At 37.8% G+C, this 22,205-nt stretch overlaps 1 protein-coding gene and 1 long non-coding RNA gene across 4 annotated transcripts; one reads left to right on the plus strand and one right to left on the minus strand.

Moving 5' to 3' along the window:
• The first annotated feature begins 814 nt into the window (after positions 1-814).
• Positions 815-16,379, plus strand: LOC144017855 (guanine nucleotide-binding protein subunit beta-5b-like). 3 transcript variants are annotated; one of them, XM_077519809.1, is made up of 14 exons: positions 815-941; positions 1,772-1,923; positions 2,332-2,443; positions 2,588-2,724; positions 3,577-3,618; positions 4,827-4,903; positions 6,002-6,134; positions 7,965-8,108; positions 8,197-8,288; positions 9,100-9,148; positions 9,396-9,492; positions 9,582-9,748; positions 13,986-14,096; positions 15,708-16,379. In XM_077519809.1, the coding sequence occupies exons 2-14, from the start codon at positions 1,798-1,800 to the stop codon at positions 15,822-15,824; spliced, it is 1,404 nt and encodes a 467-aa protein (XP_077375935.1). In that variant the 5' UTR covers positions 815-941; positions 1,772-1,797; the 3' UTR covers positions 15,825-16,379. The 3 variants fall into 3 exon arrangements, with proteins under 3 accessions (XP_077375935.1, XP_077375933.1, XP_077375934.1); XM_077519807.1 differs by lacking the exons at positions 13,986-14,096; positions 15,708-16,379 and adding an exon at positions 9,870-10,296; XM_077519808.1 differs by lacking the exons at positions 13,986-14,096; positions 15,708-16,379 and adding an exon at positions 9,870-10,296 and having other exon boundaries at positions 869-939; positions 1,750-1,923.
• A 620-nt stretch (positions 16,380-16,999) lies between these two features.
• On the minus strand, positions 17,000-20,907 carry LOC144017856 (uncharacterized). Its single transcript, XR_013283277.1, has 5 exons — positions 20,748-20,907; positions 20,553-20,650; positions 19,345-19,421; positions 19,212-19,259; positions 17,000-17,439 (listed from the first exon to the last, which is right to left on the minus strand). It is a non-coding gene; the product is annotated as an uncharacterized LOC144017856 (long non-coding RNA).
• Between the last annotated feature and the right edge of the window lie 1,298 nt (positions 20,908-22,205).

A 22,205-nucleotide genomic window follows, 5' to 3' on the forward strand; every position in this document is an offset into this window, starting at 1 on the left:
CCTCTCTGACGAGTTGGAAGATGACACCCACCACCACCGCCCTGCCAACCAATCATCTCCTCTCTGACCCGCCATGTGACGAACTGGTTTGTAGTTTCTGGTAGCTGTGCTTTAGTGGACGTGTTCACCGTTAATAAACTTGGAATAAGTTGTCAAATCTGTAAAAGTACAACGAAAAAAAAAAAAAATGAATAAAAGACTTCAAGCACTGACATGCTGCCTGAAAGATGTTTTCATTCTTTTCCCCTTTGGGAAACGTTTGTTAGCTTTAGCATTAGCTTCTGACAACCAGTAATGTGCAGTATTCAATTGCTTAAAAGTAAATGTAGTGTTGGTGGGAGGTTGATTTTGATTTGGTGATGTTTATGTGCCACATTCAAACAGTGTTGTGTATAAAATTCTACCTCTACAGTTAAAAAAAAAACATGTTTTTATTGTCTTTTTTTGTTTGTTTTTCCCCACACGTGGAAAGAAGCAGCTTGCTCGCCTGTTCAAAATGATGAGCTCCACTCTCAGATTATCATAGAGATGAAATTGGTCCTCAAAATTGGCCCAGCAGTAAAGGGAGTAAATTCAAAATTTCCAGGCATTATTCTTCCATGATTTTAAGTGACTCCCTTCAAATATCCACGTATAGAGCTCAACTGGCTCAATATTGCTAAAAGTTGAGACCATTTTCTTGATTTTCTTCATTGGTGCAGCAAGATATTCATCGAGTTTAAGAATCCTCTCCGCCTTACGCCGATACATTTTGAATGTTTAAGTATGGTGGCACTCAGGTGTATCCAGTCCAAGTAGGGCAGAGTCAAAAGCTTGAGCACTTTTCCATAAGAAGCTTAGTGGCCGGCAATCCTCTTCAGTGCAAAACTCAACTCGCTTCCACCAGGACAAATAAATGCCTGCTTGAGGCACACACAAAAAAAAGAGACATCTTCTTTGTGGTAAGAATCTTGTCTGTTGTATATTCATTGTCACTATTATGCTGTGTGTATGTTTTTGAGGGGACATTTGGAATTGTGTATCAGTACATGTTTACATTGATAAATGTCTTAATAGTGAACAAGTTCATGCATAAGGTTGTATACTAAAGGACAAATGTGTGGTTGGTCATTGCTAGTGAGCATATTTGGGCCTATATGTACTAATAATCGTTTATTATATTTCATTTTATCTTAAAAAAAAAATAAACTAAGAAAACAGTTTTGGGATTTTATTTTAGAAATAATGTATCGATTCTGTCTGGAAATGCACTTTTTAATTGTTTATTTTTAAATTACATCTATTGTTCCTACAGCTAGTCCAATTCAATATGGCTCATCAATGTATTTTCTAGATATATGAAATTTTGCTACGGTGAATAATTATGATATAATAAATAAACATAATCGTTGCTCTAGTAATAAAAAAAAATGTAAACAGTAAAACAGTTAATTTTTGTATCATTGCCTTTTTAATGATGTTTCTTTGCTTATAATCTACATTATGAAAAATATATTCTAAAATTAAATAGTGAAGGTGACATTTTTTTTTCCTTTTTTTTTTTATATATATATATCTGCGACATTTTTATGAGTTTTTGTGCTGCTCCCAGAATAGCAGGGTTGCTCTGCTACAGGATCAAGCTTGACTAGATTACCAACTACTTATTCTAAATGCGCATATACCTGTACACACACGGACCAAGACGTGATGCAAAAATCAAAAGTGGACCAAAAGAACAACAGTCATCACATGTCATCTTTTGTTTGTTGGTTGTACGTGTGTGCCACAGGCAAGTGTGTGATCCCACGTGCAGTCATGTGCGACCAGACATTTGTAGCGGTCACCTTTGGCCCGTGCGAGAGCTGCGACAAGCCCAGCCCCCTCATGAACATCTACATCAAGACGGAGCCCATCAACTACTGCTCCTTCTGTGTGGAGATGGTAATGCAGTCACAAGTTTCATATGTTTGATTGAGATTGCCTGGAAAAGCAAAAATCTGTGTTGACGTGTGATGTGTTGAGTGTGTTTTTGATGTAGCTTACTAACAAATAAAATAGAACAGATAACGTTTTATGGCGAGCGTGTCATCACATTTACAAATTCACTGAACAGGAAAGCACAGGTGGGGGCGGGGCCTTGAGAACTGAAGGTTCGCGCGCGCGCGGTCACAAGTCAGAGTGTCGCGCGCACGCACCTTGAGCGGCACCCGTGCGTGCGCGAGCCCTGTCGAGTCGAGGCTGTGTTAAGTCTTGACCACAAGCATCCTTTTCGCGCTCTTTCCCAATCCCGCCATTGAAGCTCCTCTTGAATGTGTTGTGTGTGGTGATTGTGTTGTGGGACGTGCGAAGATGGCGTGCAAGGGGCTCAAGGCGGGGGAAAGTCTGCTCTCGCTCATGAGGGAAAGTGCCAGTTTGAAGAAGAAGTTGGACGAGGAGAGGAACAAGCTCAACGACGTCGAGTGTAAGTCAAACATTTCGACGTGATGCAATTCTCTCTCTCTCTCTCTTTCATGTCGTAACTGGGGGGGGCCATGCAGCGTTTTAGTTTATAATTGGCGAAGGTGTGTCTGAACTACTAATTAATGTGTGCCGCGTTTGTTTGCAGTAAGCAAGGTGGCAGAGAAGGTGGAGGTGTTGTCGTCTTTGTCCATCAAGACCAGACGTGTCCTCAAGGGTCACAACAACAAAGTGTTGTGCATGGACTGGTGCAAAGACAAGCGGCGCATGGTCAGCTCCTCGCAGGTACACGAATATAACAGTACGCGCACCTGGCATCTCAGTTTTCATTGATTAATCAATCCCTTTCTAGGAAGGCTGACCCATATGTCGTTTCCCATAGGAAATAATGTCAATCCAATTAATCCGTAACAGACATAAATTAGCTGTGGTTTTACATACAGAAAACAGTGTGAAATAAATAAAATTGACTAATGGGGTAAATGTTGATAACGAAACAAAACCTTTCTTTTATTGAGGACTCTTGAAGGCAAATCCACAGGAGAGAATGAGAAATTTTTGTCCCTATAGCTACAATTTCTTTCTTGAATTTTGTTATGGCACTTCGAACTTTCTGTTATTTAAAATGTTTCAAAAGACTGCAAAACAATATTCCACAATCAAGCTTTTAACAACTACCGGGAAATATAACCCTCCTCTGTCTGCTCAGCAACATCACTTTTTTTTTTCTTTTTTTTTTTTTGCAGTGCTTGTTTAAGTACAACTGCTAAAAAACAAAATGGTAAATTTGGCAAAAAAAAAAGTGTGGCGCTCGCTTTTATTTTGAAGGTCTGCCTTTTGACAGGATGTTACACTGAGCGTTACGATTTTGAGTTAATAAAATATTGCTTTGTGAAATACATCTTGCCGTCTGTTGAGCCATTTTTATTTAAGTTACAAAATGCTTTGGTTGACTGTGCATCAATTCTGCAAAATGAATGACCCAAGTTGTGCAAAATGTATGACATCTAAGTGGGATTAAATTTAGACAACAAAAAATGTCGAAAAATGAATCGTACGAAAACTGACGTTCCACTATACAGTATGTATTTTACATGAGTAGGGGTGTGTTCACACTTGTGTATTTTTGTCATGTAGGATGGTAAAGTGATCGTGTGGGATGCATTCACTCTAAATAAGGTAAGTGGAGCCAGAACAAATGAGAAATGTTTGTATTTTCTTCTTCCACTATTGTGCCATTTCAAGTGACTTTGTATTTATCTGCATTATAATAAAAGGTAATTTATTAATGCACTTAAATGTCATTTAATTTTACTTAACCTTGTGCGTATATGTCTGTGTGAAACATTTATTTATTTTAATTTTGTTGCAGTCACTAACATTTGTTAAAACTTGCTCAACAAGAAGTTTCTGGGTTTGGTCATGTGATGTTCGCAAACTCAGCCATGATTGGTCATTACCTGAGCACACATGATGTCATTTTTAGTCGACAGCAAGTGAAACGATGTGTCTGTAAAGGTACTAATTGTACATAAAAAAATAACGATGCTATCAGATTAATTCTAGAAAAAAATATTAACTTCACTGCTGAAATTGGCTAAATTAGTCAAATATCCTCTTAAAGCATACTTGTTGAAACCTACCCCAAGAAAATGTTTTAAATTGTATAATGTAATCAAAATAATTAGTCACCTCTATTACAGTAATTATTTTAATTTTAATTGAATTCTTCACTTTTTCAGTGTATTAAAAAGACATTTAATTATCAATAAATAATCTATCATTCAGTATGAAAGTAGAAGTATATAGTGTGACAATGGTCGTTGTGCTGTGGACAACCTCTCATTCTAATATTGTTTTCCTTTTTATTTCTTTCTTTATTTATTTATTTATTTATTTATTTATATTTGAATTAGCCTAGATGTATTCTGTTGAAGTGCAAACATGCCTAACAGCAATTATGCTTCCACATAATAAACACAAATCTCTACAAGGGTTGCTGATTGCTAAGCAAAATATTGCATTCAATACCATTTTTAAGAGTTAGAAATGTGGAATGAGCTGCGTGCTATGTATGCTTAAAAAATAAATAAATAAATAAATAAATAAATACATAAAATTAAAGAACTAAAACAAAGTTCTGGTGGCCCCAGTAGAAGCTGTCACACAGTTCTGTCTTTACATGACAGCTTCTACTAGCAAATGAAATCATGTCATACAACAAGATCACGTGTGCATGTGAGTGCACTTGGAGAAGCGCATGAACGTAATAACATAATCCTCATGAGTACCCAGCACCAACATCTTTTCTCTGCAACTTCAGACCAAAATGCTCAGCGTGTTTGTGTGTCCTTTTTTGTTGTTGTTGTTGTTTGTTTGTGTTCCAGGAGCACGCCATGAGCCTGCCGTGCACGTGGGTGATGGCGTGCGCGTACGCTCCCTCAGGTTGCGCCGTGGCGGCCGGGTGTGTATTCGTCTTGAAACCGCCATTTGTCACTCTAACCCTGGCTTAGTTGAAACCCATCATGGAAACACAAACCCTAATCCTGTCCTGAAAGCCTGACCCTGGCTTGGAACACCGAGCTGTTCCTTGAAACCCAAATCCTCTTTTGAAACATGTATTTCAAACCCTAAAAACACTCAACCTTGTCTTGAAATCTTAATTGGTATCCCTATCCTCTTTTGAAACCATAACCCTGTCTTCAAAGCTTAACTCTAATTGACACACTAAGCCAAGCTTGAAGCCTTCATTTTAAGGCCTAATCCTGGCCTGAAACCCGAACCCTGGTTTATAGCCACAAGCCTTTCCTTAAAACCTTTATTTGAAACCCTAATCCTCTCTTGAAACCACAATTGGAAACCATAACCCCTATCTTGATGCCCTAATCCTGTTTTGGAAGCCAAATTTGAAACCCAAATCTGTTCTTGAAACCTTAATTTGAAATCTCCATCTTGGCGCCCTAACCCTGGTTTGGAAACCTTATTTGAAACCCAAATTCACACTTGAAAGCCTAATTTGAAACTCATCTTGATACCCTAACCTTGATTTGGAAGCCGAATTTGAAACACTAATCTTCTCATGAAACCTTAATTTGAAACCGTAACCCTGAAAATTGAACTCTAATTCTGTTTTAAAACCCTGATTTTACATCCTAACAATAATTTCATCCTAATTCCAATGATAGAAACTCTTAACTGTACCACCAAATTGGAATTCAAATCCTAACTTTAAACCAGATTGTGCTTGATTACCTAATTTTAAATCCTAACTCTTGTTTGAACCCTAATTGTTGATTACAACCCTAATTTGTAATGTTATAATTGTCTTAAAAACTCATTTTAAGGCCTACTCTTGCTATGAAACCCTAATTTGATGTTAAGCCCGTTTGAATCCCTAACCCCGTCTTCATGATACTTTCATTTTGAAAGCCTCACCATAATCTCTTATTTTAATCCGAGCAACCCTAACTCTAATTTGAAACCCTATTTGGGGTTTATAATCCTAAAATTCCAAACCCTTTTTAAATCCCAAATTGTAAACCCTAACCCTGTCTTCCTGCAGAGGTCTGGACAACAAATGTTGCGTGTTCCCGCTCTCTCTGGACCCAAGCGAGAACCCGGTGAGCAAGAAGAAGTTGGTGGCCATGCACACCAACTACATGTCCGCTTGCACCTTCACCAACTCCGACATGCAGGTGAGTGCCATTTTCAGTGGAAGCAGTTGACTCTCAAGACCAATGCAGCTGACTTGAACTCATTCTCACTGAAGCAACCCCTTTGGCTGTTTTACTGGATTTTGACTGGTTTTTGTAGAATATTGTGTTCTATTGCTATTTAAAAAAATTTTTTAAAAAAAAGTATATTTCTGTTTCCCTTTCCCTTTTGCAAAAATTAGCAATAAAATACAGCCAACTTTATCATTATTCACAAATCTGTTTAAAACTATGGTGAAAACGGCTTGTTGCAACATGGCCCTGGTTGATCTCTTATACTCTGCTGCCACCTGCTAGCCGCTTTTGTAATAACTACCATTGCTTCAACCGTTCTCTTCAGTTCAGAGAGTGCATCAATGCGTTCTGTATGCTCTAGCATAAAAAAAAAATTAAAAAAACATATAAATGAGTTTTTGGGACATTTGTAATTTTTAAAATAGAACGTATTTATACGTTTTTGGGAGCAAGTTAAATTCGATCCAGTCCACTTGTTACTTGTCTCGCATTTCATTTTGAATGAAATCACGAAAGTCTTTCACCTCATGTTACTGTTATTCAAGTGCATTTTTTGATTGGCGACATATTCGTCTCCACGAGTGATGAAGAGGAGGCCATAGGGGGCAAAAATAGGAGGGTGGGGGAGGTTGGGTGAGGTGAGTGTGATGAGGGGGTGACAAGAGGAGACAAAGGTCCTCACTTGTCAGTATTTTTAGAACTTGAGTGTCTTTTATCGAAGACAGAGTGGAACATTGTGACTTGAGGGCACATGAGGACAGTCTTTATGCTGCTAAGTGGAGCTCCAGGCTGAAAGCTTGATGCACGGGTCACAAAGAATCTATTCATTTTAATGCTACATGCATGCGTGACGGCTTCCATATTTATTTTCACACACGCACTCCGTGCAAAAAAATCCCTCATGTCGGATCAGCGCGGCTCCCATCTGGTTCTCGCGTCGCTAATTGTGGCTTACTGATAATTGCTCCGCATACGCGCTGAAACCGGAGCTTTGCTGTCGACGCAAAACAGGAAGTGCGTTCGGATTGGTCATCCGGCGGGAATGCGCGAATCTGCCGGCCCAGCGGGACCTCTGATGTGTCTCCTAAGTGTTTTTCATCACACAAGCTGCTCATATTGTCTCCTTAGCATGAAATACAACATCGAGAACATCTAGCAGAATCACGTTACCTGTTTTATCCTGAAGCAGTGGTTCTCAATTTTTTGACACCACATACCACTTTTCAAAAAAAGAACTCTCCAAGTATCACAATAATGAGGAACATAGTAGACCTAAGCCAAATGTTCATCAAAAATCAAGGCAGAGGTTTCATTCCTAAAAAGCATGTTTAATATTGTTAGTCATGATATTATGCACAGCTTCAACATTGTGCTTAAATACAGAATGGCGATTTGACATCAATTGTCTCAATAATGAGGAAAAAAAAAATTCCTTGTAAATATTTTAATGGAATGAGAGTGGTGATGGGGAAAAAGAAGCTTGAAGAACTACTTGCAGTATTTTTTTAACTCCTCTAGATGATGCACTTGGTTTAAAGATAAAGGCTAGCTCAATTGCAGTTGCAATAAATTTCTACTGCATCTTTAAACCAAGAGCGCCAACTAGAGGAGTCAAAAACTATTGCAAGTGCTTCATGAAGCCTAATTTCCCCATCACTAGGAAAAAATGGTTGTATTGAGTAAAGTTAAAAAAAATTGCTATAGCTCAACATCCTGTACATGACTTAAAGTTGTTGCTCTTTATACTAGTAGAGATTAATCACAATTAATCAAAGATTTTGTTTGTGTGTTTTCTAGCTCCTCACTAGCAGCGGTGACGGCACGTGCGCTCTGTGGGACGTGGAGAGTGGACAGCTGCTGCAGAGCTTCCACGGGCACACTGCCGACATCTTGTCCCTGGACCTGGCCCCCTCGGAGACCGGCAACACTTTTGTCTCCGGCGTAAGACACACCCACACAGATTGATTTACACACATTGTTTATACTTTACATGACAACAACTGTCGTGATGTACTGTGCGCGTTATCAGGGCTGCGATAAGAAGGCCAACGTGTGGGATTTGCGCTCTGGCCAGAACATCCAGTCTTTTGAGAACCACCAGTCTGATATCAACTGCGTCAAGTGAGTGCGGCACTCGCACACGTCTCGTATCTGCATGATTCGCTTCTGCCATGTTGTGTTCATGAGAATGAAGTCAGAGTTGAATGTAAAAATGTATTGATCGATTGCTACTCCCATCTGATCCAGCAGATGGAACGGGACAATATGTACATATTTTATATTCAACGCAGAACCGTGAGACAACTGTTGAAATTAGTGTGTATCAATAAAACTGTTACTTTTTATTTTATTTTATTTTTTTTTTAAATTTAAATAATCCTTGAGATTAAACCTAAAGAGAAGAACACTTATCAAATACACTGACATTGTCAGTAACATTGACCCTGTAGAACCAGTAGATGGTGCTGGGTTCTTTTCCATTATTCTTTTCTAATTCGGGAGCATCGTTTTCAATGCAAAATCATTGACTGGATTTATAATCATTTATGGGGTTGTTTTTACTTAATGTAACTTTCTGTTCTGGTCTAGTGGGCCAGTTTATTTATTTATTTGTTTATTTGTTTATTTATTTATTTATTCTCCCAAACAACAAATAGCAAATGTGAACAGGAAAACAAAAATGAGTAATTTTGGTGGAGCTGAATTGGTGCAAGTGAAAAATGCTGTGTGAGTCACGAACAAAATGTTTTCTCATTCTTTGTGGGATTTATAACCTTGCCGGAAGATACATTTCAATTTCAGGAAGACACAAAGAGTAAAAGCGAAAGTATTTCAGTTTTTGTGTGTGGTTGGTTTCATATAGTCTGCACTGGTCTCAGTTACAATAATCAGATCTTAATATAATCTGCATCCACCCCTCTTGTGTGTTCAGGTACTACCCCAGCGGAGATGCGTTTGCGTCTGCCTCTGACGACGCCACAGTGAGTCACATCATGCTTGTTCTGTAAATCAATATGACGCGTGTGCTTGTGTGAAACCTTGCTCACGTTTGGGAAAGTTCCCATCGGTCATTAGCAGGAAGGAAAGTGAAATGACCTTATTCCTCATTCATCTGTCACCATATTTGTTCACTTCTCATATTGCTCTTGCTATTGATTTCGAAACAAAACAAAACCATTAATATGTCACACAACCTGTAAATGATTTGCATGTCAAATCTCGTTTCAGTGTCGCTTCTACGATTTACGCGCTGACCGCGAAGTGGCCGTCTACCAGAAAGACAGCGTCATCTTTGGGGCATCTACCGTGGACTTTTCTCTCAGCGGTAAATCGAAAAAAGAAACAAGTGTTTCCGTTCGAAAGAACTTTGTCACTATTCGACTCTCGGTCACACTTCCTCTTCCTTCCTCTCAGGTCGCTTGCTCTTCGCCGGCTACAACGACTACACCATAAACGTGTGGGATGTCCTGAAGGGAAACCGCATTTCCATAATGTACGGTCACGAGAACCGCGTCAGCAGGGTGCGATTGTCACCGGACGGCACGGCGCTTTGCTCCGCCTCTTGGGATACCACCTTACGGGTGAGAAACGTTCACACACACATGGGTCGGACTCTATGTGGTCTGTATTTATCTCACGAAATGATTAGCTAATTGATTATTGTAAATAAAACAAAATGAATAATTATCTTCTCTAATGCAGATTTGGGCCTAGACTCTACATGCGAGCACCGGGAATCAACAGTAGCGTTTGAACAAATCTTCAGTGGGACATTGGAACAGAAAAATCTGAAAAGACAAATCTATCATAAATATTTAGTGTGTTTCTTTTAACACCAAGTGGTGGTGGTGTATTATTCTCAGTCTCAGAATTATTGCATGATGTCACTGAGAATAATTGGGTTAATATTTTCAATGGTGACTCATTTCAAACATGTGGCTTTGGACATAAAAAAAATAATATATTGTACATTCAGAGTATGAAACTGGAAGAACATCATTTTGTCTCTAATTGTATTTATTCTAATTCAAACACTGGATGTCCCTTTTCTACCAAGTATCTCATTTTGAAACTGTAAACGTCCAATTGGCATTAAACACAATTTTGTCACCATTGTGTGGTATTCAAAGATGTGATATTTATTTCATGACTCAATATACACTCACAAGAATTTAGTGTGGGTTTTTTTCACATATATTTTTAAAGGAACATGCAATCCATACAAGAGTGCTAGATCCAATAATAAATCCGCCAAACCTCCGCCGTGCTGCCCTATTGATCCTTTTGTTCTTTTGACACGTCTTGGATAGGTTTAAAGGTCTTCAGAGTTTTGTTGGGCTGTTTTTCTGAGCAAAAATACAGAAGTGACTTAAGGAATCTCTTTTTTTCATCCGTGTTTGACTCACTATTTCTCAGCATTATTGGCATATATTGGGTAGGAAAGTACCTCGTGTTGGGGGGCAGATAAGAGGAAAAATTACAGAGTGAGAAGGTGAAAAAACAAAACAGCAGTTGCATCAAACTACCCAACTGTTTGCCTTCACTTATTTGACTTCAGGACAAACATCATGTGTTGTTCTTTTCCACTTCCTCATGCTGCCCACTCAAGCAGATCACATTGTGTACACTGTTTGGGACACCGTCATTGTCAATTAGTTTGGGAAACTCAGCCCAGCAACCACAGGAAGAGCTCTATGATTGGCTGTAATAGTTTTATTAATTCTCTCTTTTATCAAGCTCGTGCAGAATTTAATGTGTATAAAACTGTAAATGAATTAACAATACATATTCTGATATATCATCCTCAACTGTATCTATAAAAGACTGAGTGAGCTGATGACATTAGTGCAACAGACAACCTGCTTAGCTATTGATTTAATCACTTCTAGAAGATTACGTTAAGTCAGCTGATGCTGATTTAGACATTGCATAACAGCAACCCCCACCCGTGTTCCAAAATGCATGTTGCATGTGAAAATAGTACACAAATTACAATTTAAAACGTCATATTTTACATACGCAAACGTTTATTTTTCATAGTAATAAATAATAAAATATATATTTAAAAACATTTAAATGATGATTTTATTACTTAGCTTGTTTCATCTTAATATTGTCAGTTTTTCTGGGGAACACCTATTTTTCTCTGTTTAAAATGGTAGACCATCTCATTTGAAACCTGCTAACCCACCTATAAATAGTTGAAATATTAAATTAATAAAGTTACCGTTGATAAAGGCTCAAATCAGAACTTTAGTGACACTATTGAGGTTCAAAGGCAACTGTGAGTTGTCCGCATGTTACAACAGCTCTTCTAAATTTCTCCAATTTGGTGTTTTTCCACCCGACTGTTTTCACTAGTATTTGATGGTGACATTCATTGGCGAGAGTATAATCACTTGCTGTGTGCACCTTCGCCAGCAGCCTGTTTAGCTAGTATTTTATTTAGCGGAGAATATTGGCGCGATTTGATTTTTTATTTACGGTGCTAAGGAGCTTCGCCACATCATGGAGCCAGCAACACGGAGGAGATATAGAAAGTGTCAAGAGGTAAGTAAAATGAAGATGAGAGGACTAACGACAGATTTGAACTCTTCTTTCTGTATGTGTTGCGCACCAACGGAAAAACTCAAACTTTATCAGACAATCTTGCACAAATGCTTTTACAGCAGAACATGTGGACTGCAACAAGGACTGAATAATACTTCATCTCCTGTATTTATTCATTTATTTAAATTAGAGTAGGCTATTATGTTATGATTGAAGACACAATCACATCAGTACGCAAAACTTTTCGCTTTTCAGTTTCACCGTTTTTGTGTCTCTTTAAAAAAAAAAAGATGCGTTAAGTCTGTTGTGGGGAAAAATTGCTGACGTCACAAAGAGCCCCTTTGACCTCTTTGAATCTTTTTTTTTTTCTTTTTTTTTTCTCTCTCGCGTAACCTGCGCGGGCGGACTTATACATAAGTGAGTCATTTGGTCCTTGCTGAATCGGTCCAACTGTCTCCTTCCGCCGCCGGTCTTTCTGCGCTGCACAGAGAAGAGCCGTTTCATTATCCCTGGGAGGGTAAGTGCTTTTATTTTGCATTATATGTTCTTATATTTGCGTGTCGGCGTATCTATGATGGTATTTTGTGTGTTTTGCAACATTAATGTGGAGTCAATGTACGGAGGTGCCACGGCTTGGCTGAGTTTTTAAGAGCCGGCGTAGTGAATTGGGTTCTTTCTTTGTGTCCTCCATTGCTCTGGTAACACATCAACGGCCAGCTAGCCCTTGTGGCTAACCGGCGAGCAAATCACTCAAGTTCACCGTCACAAATTTTAGCTTAACCGGGAAGGCTAGTTTGTGTTTTGTGTAGTATTATCCTGTTTTATTGGGAAGTTGCACAGTGAAACAAGTCGTATTTAGGTCACGTTTATCACCCGGCTTCAGCGTTCAAAACCCGTTTGTCATGAGCCGTTAGAGACGGTTGACGTTGCTATCAACGCTGTTGTAACTATACGTACACCGTTTTCTTCGGGGGAAGTTGAAATTGTTCTAGAAAAATATCAAGTTCCATCGGGTTTATTTGGTTTTATCTTGAAACTGATGTGACATACACTACAGGAGGTCGTCGTTTTACGACGGAGTTCTGTTTCAACTGTGGCGACGTAAACTGAATTTGTATATCTGTTGAAATGTACGTAGTTCGGTTAGACGGAAACTCATTATTACAGGGAATATTTTTATGTAAAGCACTTTTTGGCCATGAATATAAAACAATCAAATACGGTATATTACCTGCTACCGGATGCTGTCAATATTATACAACTTTTATATGTTGCACTCTTTAATATATCATGTTGTAAAGCGACAATATTAACACGCCATGTACTATATGCAGTAATTAGGTTAGGGTTACTATTTGTACTAAAAATAACACTAGGCTGTAATGTGAAACAAATCAAACGTCAAGTGTGGCACTTTCACTTTTTTTTTTTAGGTGGTGCTGTTGTAAACATAGGACCCTCGATATTTAACTCACTTTTGGTGAATAGTGGAAAAACACAATTGAGCCCCCAAATGTTAAAGAGATACTTCACTTATTTAGCCCATTATAGCATTAAAAAGTTCAGATTTTGTCTAAAATTAATTTGATACTTTTATTTTTCACATACAATTAGTACCTTTTAAAAGCACATTTTGCAACTTGCTGTCAACTAAAAATTACATCACAAGGGCTCAGGTAACCAATCACAGCTCACCTGTTTTCTAGGTTTGGTCATGTGACATTCACAAGCTGAGCTGTGATTGGTTACCTGAGCCCTTGTGATGTCATTAATGAAAATATCAAATTTATTATAGGCAAAATATTGACTGCCAAAAATGGCTAAATAAGTATCCCTTTAACAATGGTCTGTATTGATAATTAAAAGTAGAAATGAACAAGCTTATTGCCCGTGCGTTTGCAGAACATGTCGTCCCGTGGGCTGTGGGAAGAGAGCCTGGCCCTCGCCGAGGACTACATCGGCCTGTGCTGCGCGGAGGACCCCGGCGCGGCCCCTCCCCCTGCCAGCGAGGCGGCCGCCACCATGAGGCGCGTGGGCCGGCACGCCGAGTCGCTCAACGAGGCGTCCTTCCGGAGCCTGGCGCAGACCTTCGTCAGGCAGTGCGGGCCGGACCTGTGCTCCGGCCTCCGGAAGGTGATGGGGGAGATGGTGAGCGACGGACTCTTGAACTGGGGGAGGGTGGTGTCCCTCTTCGCCTTCACGGGGGTGCTGGCCAGGATGCTGCGGGAGGGCAGTGAGCAGGAGGAGACCGCCGCTGCCACCACCAAGTTGGGGCTGGACCTCAACGAGTGGCCGCAAACCTGCAGGAAGCTGGCAGAGACCATCGCGGACTTCCTGGGCAAAGAGAAGAAGGAGTGGATGCTGGAGAACAATGGCTGGGTAGGTGCAGCTATTTTTTCTTTCAGGTAAAGTGTAACAGGTGTGCATGAGCACGTGCGTATTGAGCAGCCAGCAAAGCTTACAAATGGGATGTAGTTGAAATTCCAAGCAATGGAGGCAAAAAAAAAAACTTGATTGCTGGTTAGCTAGTTTAAAGTTAACATAAACCAAAAACGTCTCGACACTGGAAAGCACCCAAGCACACATTTGCACTTTGCATTTCAAGGTTGCACATTATTAAACACACAAACACTTTTTTTTTTTTTTTTGGCTTCATGTTTAGACTACTCTGCTGACACACGGCTTGTTGACATGCACAACATTTTTTTTCGTCTCCTGGAAAATGTTCTATATTTGAACCGAGATGCCTCATAAATAGACTTTTTTTATAGGCACACTGAGCTGGCTGCTTTTGTGAATGGGATCACACACGCACACACCTCCTGCGTTGTGCGTTGAGTTGGCAGCTGCCTTCAACTGCCACAAAGGCAACTCAGCCACATGGACTTGAAGTTGTGCGTGTGTGTGAGCAGTGTGGCAAAGTTGTGTAGTCGTCATTGCGAGACAAAGCAGCAGCTGTGCACACGACGACAACAGGTGGACGTGCTATTTGTGTTTTGTGTTCTTTCTTTTTTTTTTTTATCTGCACATTGACTCCAATTTGTTTTTTTGTTTTTTTGCACAGAAATTTGAATGTTGGCCACTCTAAAGTAATTGTTTTTGATATTGTGGAGCTTCGTAGCATAAAATTAAGATTTGTTACGTACTTGTGCTACTACAATTTTTTATTCTCAAATTTATTTTTTTCCACTTCTAATATTAGATTATTCTCATAAAGTTATGGACATTGTTCTTGCTTTTATTTTTGTATTTTATTCTACATTAACATTAAGTTTTTCTTTTTTTTTTCTTGATGTTCCAACTTAACTCTTCGATTAAAGAAAAAGGCGCTTTTACTGTTATCACCAAAATATTTTCTTTGTAATATTTTCAGCAAGAATACAATTTTACTCTGACAAAAGCATTTTTATATATAGCTAATTTATTCTCATTAAAAAAAAAAGATTACAACTTTTTGCTTTAAAAATCTCCAGAACAGTAGAACTAAATAGTTTTTTTTTTTGTATTGTCCCTTTGTGCTGTTTTTTTTTTTTTTTTGTATTTTCAGTTTTTTTTTTTCATTATTGCTGATTTGCAAAACATTTTTACTTTTACATAAATTTTATTTTTGTTGTAAAAGGATGTAGTTTTTTTTTTTTTTTTTTTTTTTTTTACTTTAATACATTGTGATTAAAATAATGTAATACTGTATAAAAATATTCATTTTCTGGAATACATTCATGCAATATGTTTCTCCCCTATAATAATCCAACTTTACTCTTATAAAATGTTTTTTTTTTTCCCTCCAATCACAATATTTCATGAAAATCTTTTGTAAATGTGATTTAAAAGCAAAAAAAAACTTGTGTATAAAATAAAGCATTGATTTTGAAGGAAGGGAACAAAAGCTTTAATTGCCCCCTCTGCTGATTGTTGACCGCCATCACACCTTCATAATGTAACTTGAACTCCACATGACATTGTCGTGATCAATGTTGTTGTTGTTTGCAGGAGGGTTTCTGCAAGTCGTGCAGCAGGCAGTCTGCTCAGGACGCATCCATGAAGACGGCGCTGTTGGCCGCGGCCGGCGTGGGCCTCGCTGGACTCACCTTCCTGTTGGCCCGCTAACTCATCTACAGTTCGGTTTGCTCAGTTATGTCCCTGTTGTCACAACATTTCGTTTTCTCTCCTTTCCTAACATCAATGCTGCGCAATCAGGCAGCCGAATGTTTCAACACACGCACGCACGCGCACAAGTGTCGGTCTCTTGCTCCACGTGATTGTACAACTGATCCGGATGCCTTCTCGACACACGTTGGAGCCAGCGACCGGAAACACTTTGGTCAGTCTACAATGTGTAAATTAATATATTATATTTATATCAAATGAATCCCTTTTTCTAGACTGACTTGCGTTCGTTTGGATTGTTTGTTTTTGGATGCGCGCGTGTGTGTGGTTGTGCGTGTGCACTGTGCAGTTGTGTGTTTGTCAGGCCCGGTCAGCAGGGCTGGCATGGCCATTTAACAATGGTGCTATATGTTTGAAATGTTACCTTTTTTTAAATGTTGTTTTTCTTAATGCCAGGGACCAATGGAATTTCAGAACAAGCACCAACAACCTATTTTTACATTGTTTTGGTTGTATTTATTTGTCACGCTTTGTAATAAAAAGGCAAACCTCCAATTTCTGCATCTTTGTGTTGTCATGTAACATAAGAAACACAATACTACACTCATCAGCTACATTAAAATGAATTGGCTGAGTCTTTGATGTCATCTTTAAGATGTGTGAATGTTGTCAAGTACAATTGTTAATCTGGTGGACGTCCTAGACTGGTTGACAGCCAATAGCAGAGCACAAAAAATATTCATGAATGAAATGGAATGGAAATTTTTTACTTGTGAATTACTGTTAGAAACTAGCACACATTAAATTTATTAATTTTTGACTTTTCACTTGCCACAATTTCCTCTTCTGTGGGTCTCCAGTGAACTGATCAATGCATCATAACAGCACTGCCTGGTTGTTGTGAGCAACAAGGCATGATTGGAACATGAAATTGGAAACACTGATTGCAAAACATACGAAATCCCATCAGCAGGGTAACAATATGGCGTCCATATGTCATGTGACCAGCAGTTGACCAATCACAGCGCAGTAGCGCTGAAACCGAGTTGGCCAAACTAATACATATTATTTAATTAATATTTTTAAATATAAAGGCGAGCGCAATGGAAACTACGTTTCAATGCATTTTTAAACCAAGAGCAGTAACAAATAAAAAAAAAAAAAAAAGCAAGTGGTTCATGAAGCTTCATTTGTTTATCACAAACAGAATCAGTGTTGAATCACATATTACAAACATGTGCTTTATAACAAAATGGCCCCAACATATGCTGTGCTATTTGTCTTTCCCCACCCCTTATATATTATTTGTCCCGATTTGAGCAGCAATCATGATAGCGAAGCTTTGGTCCCAAAGCGAAAAGCACTTTTTTTGTTGTTGTTGTATGTATCCAATTAGAGCAAATTCCTTGCATTGCGTCCCCTATTGGTGATTAGATTAAGCGTTAACCAGACAGCCACGATGGGAGCAGCTTCCACAGACTCCAGATCAGCCGACGCGCTTCTGGGGCATCGTGTGTCACGCTTTTTTCCGTTTCAGCGTGAACAGTCATCAAAAGAAGGACGGTCGACGTCTGGCCCCTCGGAAGCTTTCCCATCATGCTCTGGTGCTTCTCTTCTGTGGGCACAACACAGACAACCTAAATGTCAAATATCATGAGAATAATAATTCATTATTTCTAAGAAAGGCCACAAATTATAATTACACTTTTTTTCCATTCTTAAAAACACTAATTAGGGGTAGGGCTGGAATGGATGAATGGCATTTCAGTTCGTTTTATAGGGAAAATTGATCACGACTCACAAATTGGCACTGTCAAATAGAAATGCTGCCATCTTCTGGCAATAATGTTAAAGTGATCCGAGGGCCGTCATGTAGTGCTTTGATGCCATCTTGTGGCATCTATAGGAAATTAGAAAACCTTTTTTTTCTGGGAGGTGGGTCAATTTGACAAATTTTCACTATTGGCATGGTTCACGATTGGCAGAGGCCTAGTTTACTATTAGGCAAGGCAGACAATTGCTTGGGGGCCCCCAGAGGGCCAACAGGTTTGACACAAATTGCATATCCTTCACAAACAATTGACCATCACAAATTCTCTGAGTCGGTGTTTTTTTTTTTTTCTTTAAAAAAAAAAACAACATACTATACTACACTATACTATACTGTGCTATACGTAGTAAGGCTAATTATAATTTTTGTATTTTTTGTAAATGATGGTGAAAAATAAGACCATGTATAGTAAGGCTTTCTTTTCTTTTTTTTAAACTTCCATGTATAGTAAGCAGGTTTGTTTGTTTTTTTTCTTAAAAAAAACATACTATACTACATATATACATACACACTATACTATACTGTGCTATACGTAGTAAGGCTAATTATTTTTTTTATTTTTTGTAAATGATGATGAAAAAAAAGACCATGTATAGTAAGGCTTTTTTTTTTTTTTTTTTTTTTTAAACTACCATGTATAGTAAGCAGGTTTGTTTGTTTGTTTTTCTTAACAAAAAACATACTATACTACGTATAGTGCACACACACTGTATACACACTATATTATACTGTGCTATACGTAGTAAGGCTAATTATAATTTTTGTATTTTTTGTAAATGATGATGAAAAAAAAGACCATGTATAGTAAGGCTTTTTTTTTTTTTTCTTAACTACCATGTATAGTAAGCAGGTTTGTTTGGGGGTTTTTTTCTTAAAAAAAAAACATACTATACTATACTATACTACACTATACTATGCTATACGTAGTAGGGCTAATTATTATTTTTTGTCAATGATGATGAAAAAAAAGACCATGTATAGTAAGGCTTTTTTTTTTTTTAACTACCATGTATAGTAAGCAGGTTTGTTTGTTTGTTTTTTCTTAAAAAAAAAACCATACTATACTATACTATACTATACATAACATAAAATATATAAAATAATTAAAAAAAAAAAATAATAATAATAATAATAAAAATATATATATATAAAATATATTTTTTATAACATATGTAGTAAGGCTAATTATTATTTTGTATTGTTTGTAAATGATGATGAAAAAAAAAGACCATGTATAGTAAGGCTTTTTTTTAACTACCATGTATAGTAAGCAGGTTTGTTTTTGTTTTTTTCCAGCGACCATGTATAGTAAAGTGTGTGTGTGTGTGTGTGTGTGTGTGTGTGTGTGTGTGTGTGTGTGTTGGGGGGGTCATGAATCTTCGTCCATTACTAGTGGAAGAGTATTTAATTGTGGCATTGCTAGACGAACAAAGATACATCATTTGTAGCACATAAATGATCATTTCTAGACATTGGACAATTGCCTTAGTTTATTGTGTCTATGTGGTGCGATGTGATATCAATTTGAGAAAGTTTTGCTTTGTAGTGTCACTCACCATTTCATCTTCCACTTAGTGCTTCACGGACCTCACGTAGGAAATGATCTAGACAGACAGGCACACACGTGTAATTCATTAAAATGGAAGCTCCTAATTACTTCAGAATTTTGAAGGTGTGAATATCACTCACATCGTTGTGTTTTGGGAATCCACCATACTTCAACTTGGAGTAGACCAAATTTCCATTCACCGTCACCTCAAAACTCGCTGAGGGCAAAGTAATTATTGTTATTGTTATACAGCTCTTTTATGATACATTTTTAAGGCTTTATGAATACATCAAAATGAAGGGATATTTTGTTCTAATCTCATGACAAGACAAGAATGAGTTAAACAGTAAAAGTAGTATTAAAAAAAACACACACAAACGTAATTTAGCTGTTCACGAGTGAACACGATCACATCAGAGCCAAGGTTAAGTAGCGTTGCAGTATTAGCACGTATTAGCATTAGCTAAAAGTGTTAGCAGTCTTTCTGATGATGATGTTTGAATATTGTTGGCCCTGGGGACTGGATATTTGTGTTTGGCTACGCCATGCGCCAAACCACTACACTATTTGGCTAATAAAATAAAGTGGCTTGATGAAGAATGGATGCATTTTTAAATTGTAAAAAAACAAAACAAACAAACTACAAAGAATCAAGGTGAGACAAGATGATAACTGCTGTCTACACGATTGGCCGGTCGCCATGTTTGCCATTTGCAACATCGACCACACCCACCTTCCAGAACCACAAAGTGAGAGAAGAAACACAAGCAGGAAGTCGAATCGCAAGTCTGAACAGCTTCAACTTGATTTTCTCATGGCCATTTTTTTCCCCTCTGGGCTTTTGAGGCCGTCTCATAACATTCAAGTTGGATCAGCAACATTTTTTTACCGTTGCCAAGCCCAACATTTCATTCAGCTGATTTGCATGCACCGCTTCAATAAGTGTTTAAGTTTGTCTGTCTCTATGTGGCCTGTGACTGACTGGCGGCCAGTCCAGGGTGTAGTCTGCCTTTTGCCCAGTCAGTTGGGATAGGCTCCGCCTCCAAATTTTTTTGCACCCCTAAACAGGATGAAATTTTAAGCACAACTTTGGCAGTCTATTTGATATGAATATATATTTTAGATCATTTTAGTTTTCATAACAATTTCAACATTTTAAAATTAACAAGCAACACATATGTATTATTTATATATTAAAGATTGTTTTATAACAACTTACGAATAAATACATAGCGTAAATACGAGCGTAAAAAAAATTATCTTGTTGAGAGCAGAAAAGACTAAAACAAATAAAATAATCAACAAATATAATAACTGATTTTTATTAAGGGGAAAAAAAGACAAATACTTTTCCTGCCAACTGTTTTGGTTACGTTGATGTCTGGAAACTCCTTCTTCAGCTCGGTTATAAGGCCAGTAGCCTTAGATTCGTAACCTCAGGAGCCGCTGTAACAACACCAACAACAACAACAACACATTGTGAACCTTTTCCCATCACCACACAACAAAACACTTCCTGAACTTAAAAGGAGGGCCGACTCACCAGTACTCAATGTGAACCTGCACCATCTTGCTTGTTTTTTGTTTGTTTTGATTTGTGTGTTGCTGGTTGACGAGTCAGCACGTTCTTGCCGGGAGCCGATCAAAACGCAAAGTCACGTCCGTCTGACTCGCTTTTATTATGGTCAAATGAAACACACCCAGTGGGACGGACCTGCAGCAAGACCCGTCTGCCAAGTTGGTGTGTCAGCGTATGACGTCAGCCAGTTTGCTATTTCCTGTTTCAACTCCAACTTGAAACACAACAATAACAAAAAGACCATTCTGTGCTTCCAGCAGGACACTTTTGCACCATCCCTATTTGTTAATAAAAAAGAAAAATAGGTCAAATATATATATATTGACAAACGTTTTGGTGACAAAACTAACAAGTAAAAAAAAAAAAGAAAAAGAAAAAAGAAAAGAACATTTCCTTCATTCACCCCAAAATTAAATCAATAAAATACATGAAATTGACAATTATTCATAGATACATTTATATTTAAATAATACTTAAAAATGTTAAATAGTCCCCAAAATACATTCTCACTTTCAAACAAAAATGAAATATAAAAACAAAAAAGTTTTAAAAAAAATCTAATTCTATATATATATATATATATAGTATATATAGTATATAAAAATAAATACTGTCCAAAGAAATATATATATTTTTTTAAATGCTCCTTAAATTCTCATATTCACTGAGTCACAAGCTTAACATCAGTCTTCTTCGATTGCAAAAAAAAAAAACGCCCAAAACTGTTGTGCATCTACTTGTATGGTGTGACAGTGTGACTTGAACTTCTTCTATTAAAAAAATAAAAAAATAAATAAATAAATAAATCCCCAAAACAGTTACATCTATGGCATGACTTGCATCACATGACTTGACCACTTGCTGCTCATTTTGAAAGTGAAAGAAATCGGAAATCACTTTCATTTTCATCCCTTGCATTGTTGTCATCCAGCAAAAAGACACTAGCCTCAACATTAGGTACACCTCATGAAAGTCCATCCGTGAATGTACATTTTGCTGAGGATCGATCATAGTTTTTAGACATACAGCTTTTCATAGACCTATTTTAGAGACTTGCAGGCTGGCTGCATTCACCAACCTCTTGTGCTGGAAAATTGTGTTCAAAATACAACTAAATGTGTCAAATGTTTATTTAACGATAAGCTAAGGCTTCAGGAGTCTGATTTTGGGCAGTCAGTTAATTTCACTGCCTTTAACAAGTATACTTGTCAATTCTATTTTTTAGAGCTGGGATAGGTGGGGGAGAACCCGATAATGCTCAACTGTAATTGTCAAACTTGGAAACAACTTAACTGTTGCCCAACCACCTGTAGACCACATCATTGCCCCATTTTATATGAAATAAACAAAGTTTCAGAGTCCATGGGAGAAATGGCTGTATTTTGGCAAACCTACATTTTTCTACTGTCAATTATAAAGGAA

Source organism: Festucalex cinctus, chromosome 4 (genome assembly GCF_051991245.1).
Source record: "Festucalex cinctus isolate MCC-2025b chromosome 4, RoL_Fcin_1.0, whole genome shotgun sequence".
NCBI classification, from domain to species: Eukaryota; Metazoa; Chordata; class Actinopteri; order Syngnathiformes; family Syngnathidae; genus Festucalex; species Festucalex cinctus.

Excerpts from the sequence above, each read along its gene's own strand:
- LOC144017855 (XM_077519809.1), top strand. The coding sequence starts at position 1,798 with ATGTGCGACCAGACATTTGTAGCGGTCACCTTTGGCCCGTGCGAGAGC. Across the intron at positions 2,725-3,576 it reads GCATGGTCAGCTCCTCGCAG|GATGGTAAAGTGATCGTGTG; the intron begins GTACACGAATAT and ends TTTGTCATGTAG. Across the intron at positions 4,904-6,001 it reads GGTTGCGCCGTGGCGGCCGG|AGGTCTGGACAACAAATGTT; the intron begins GTGTGTATTCGT and ends GTCTTCCTGCAG.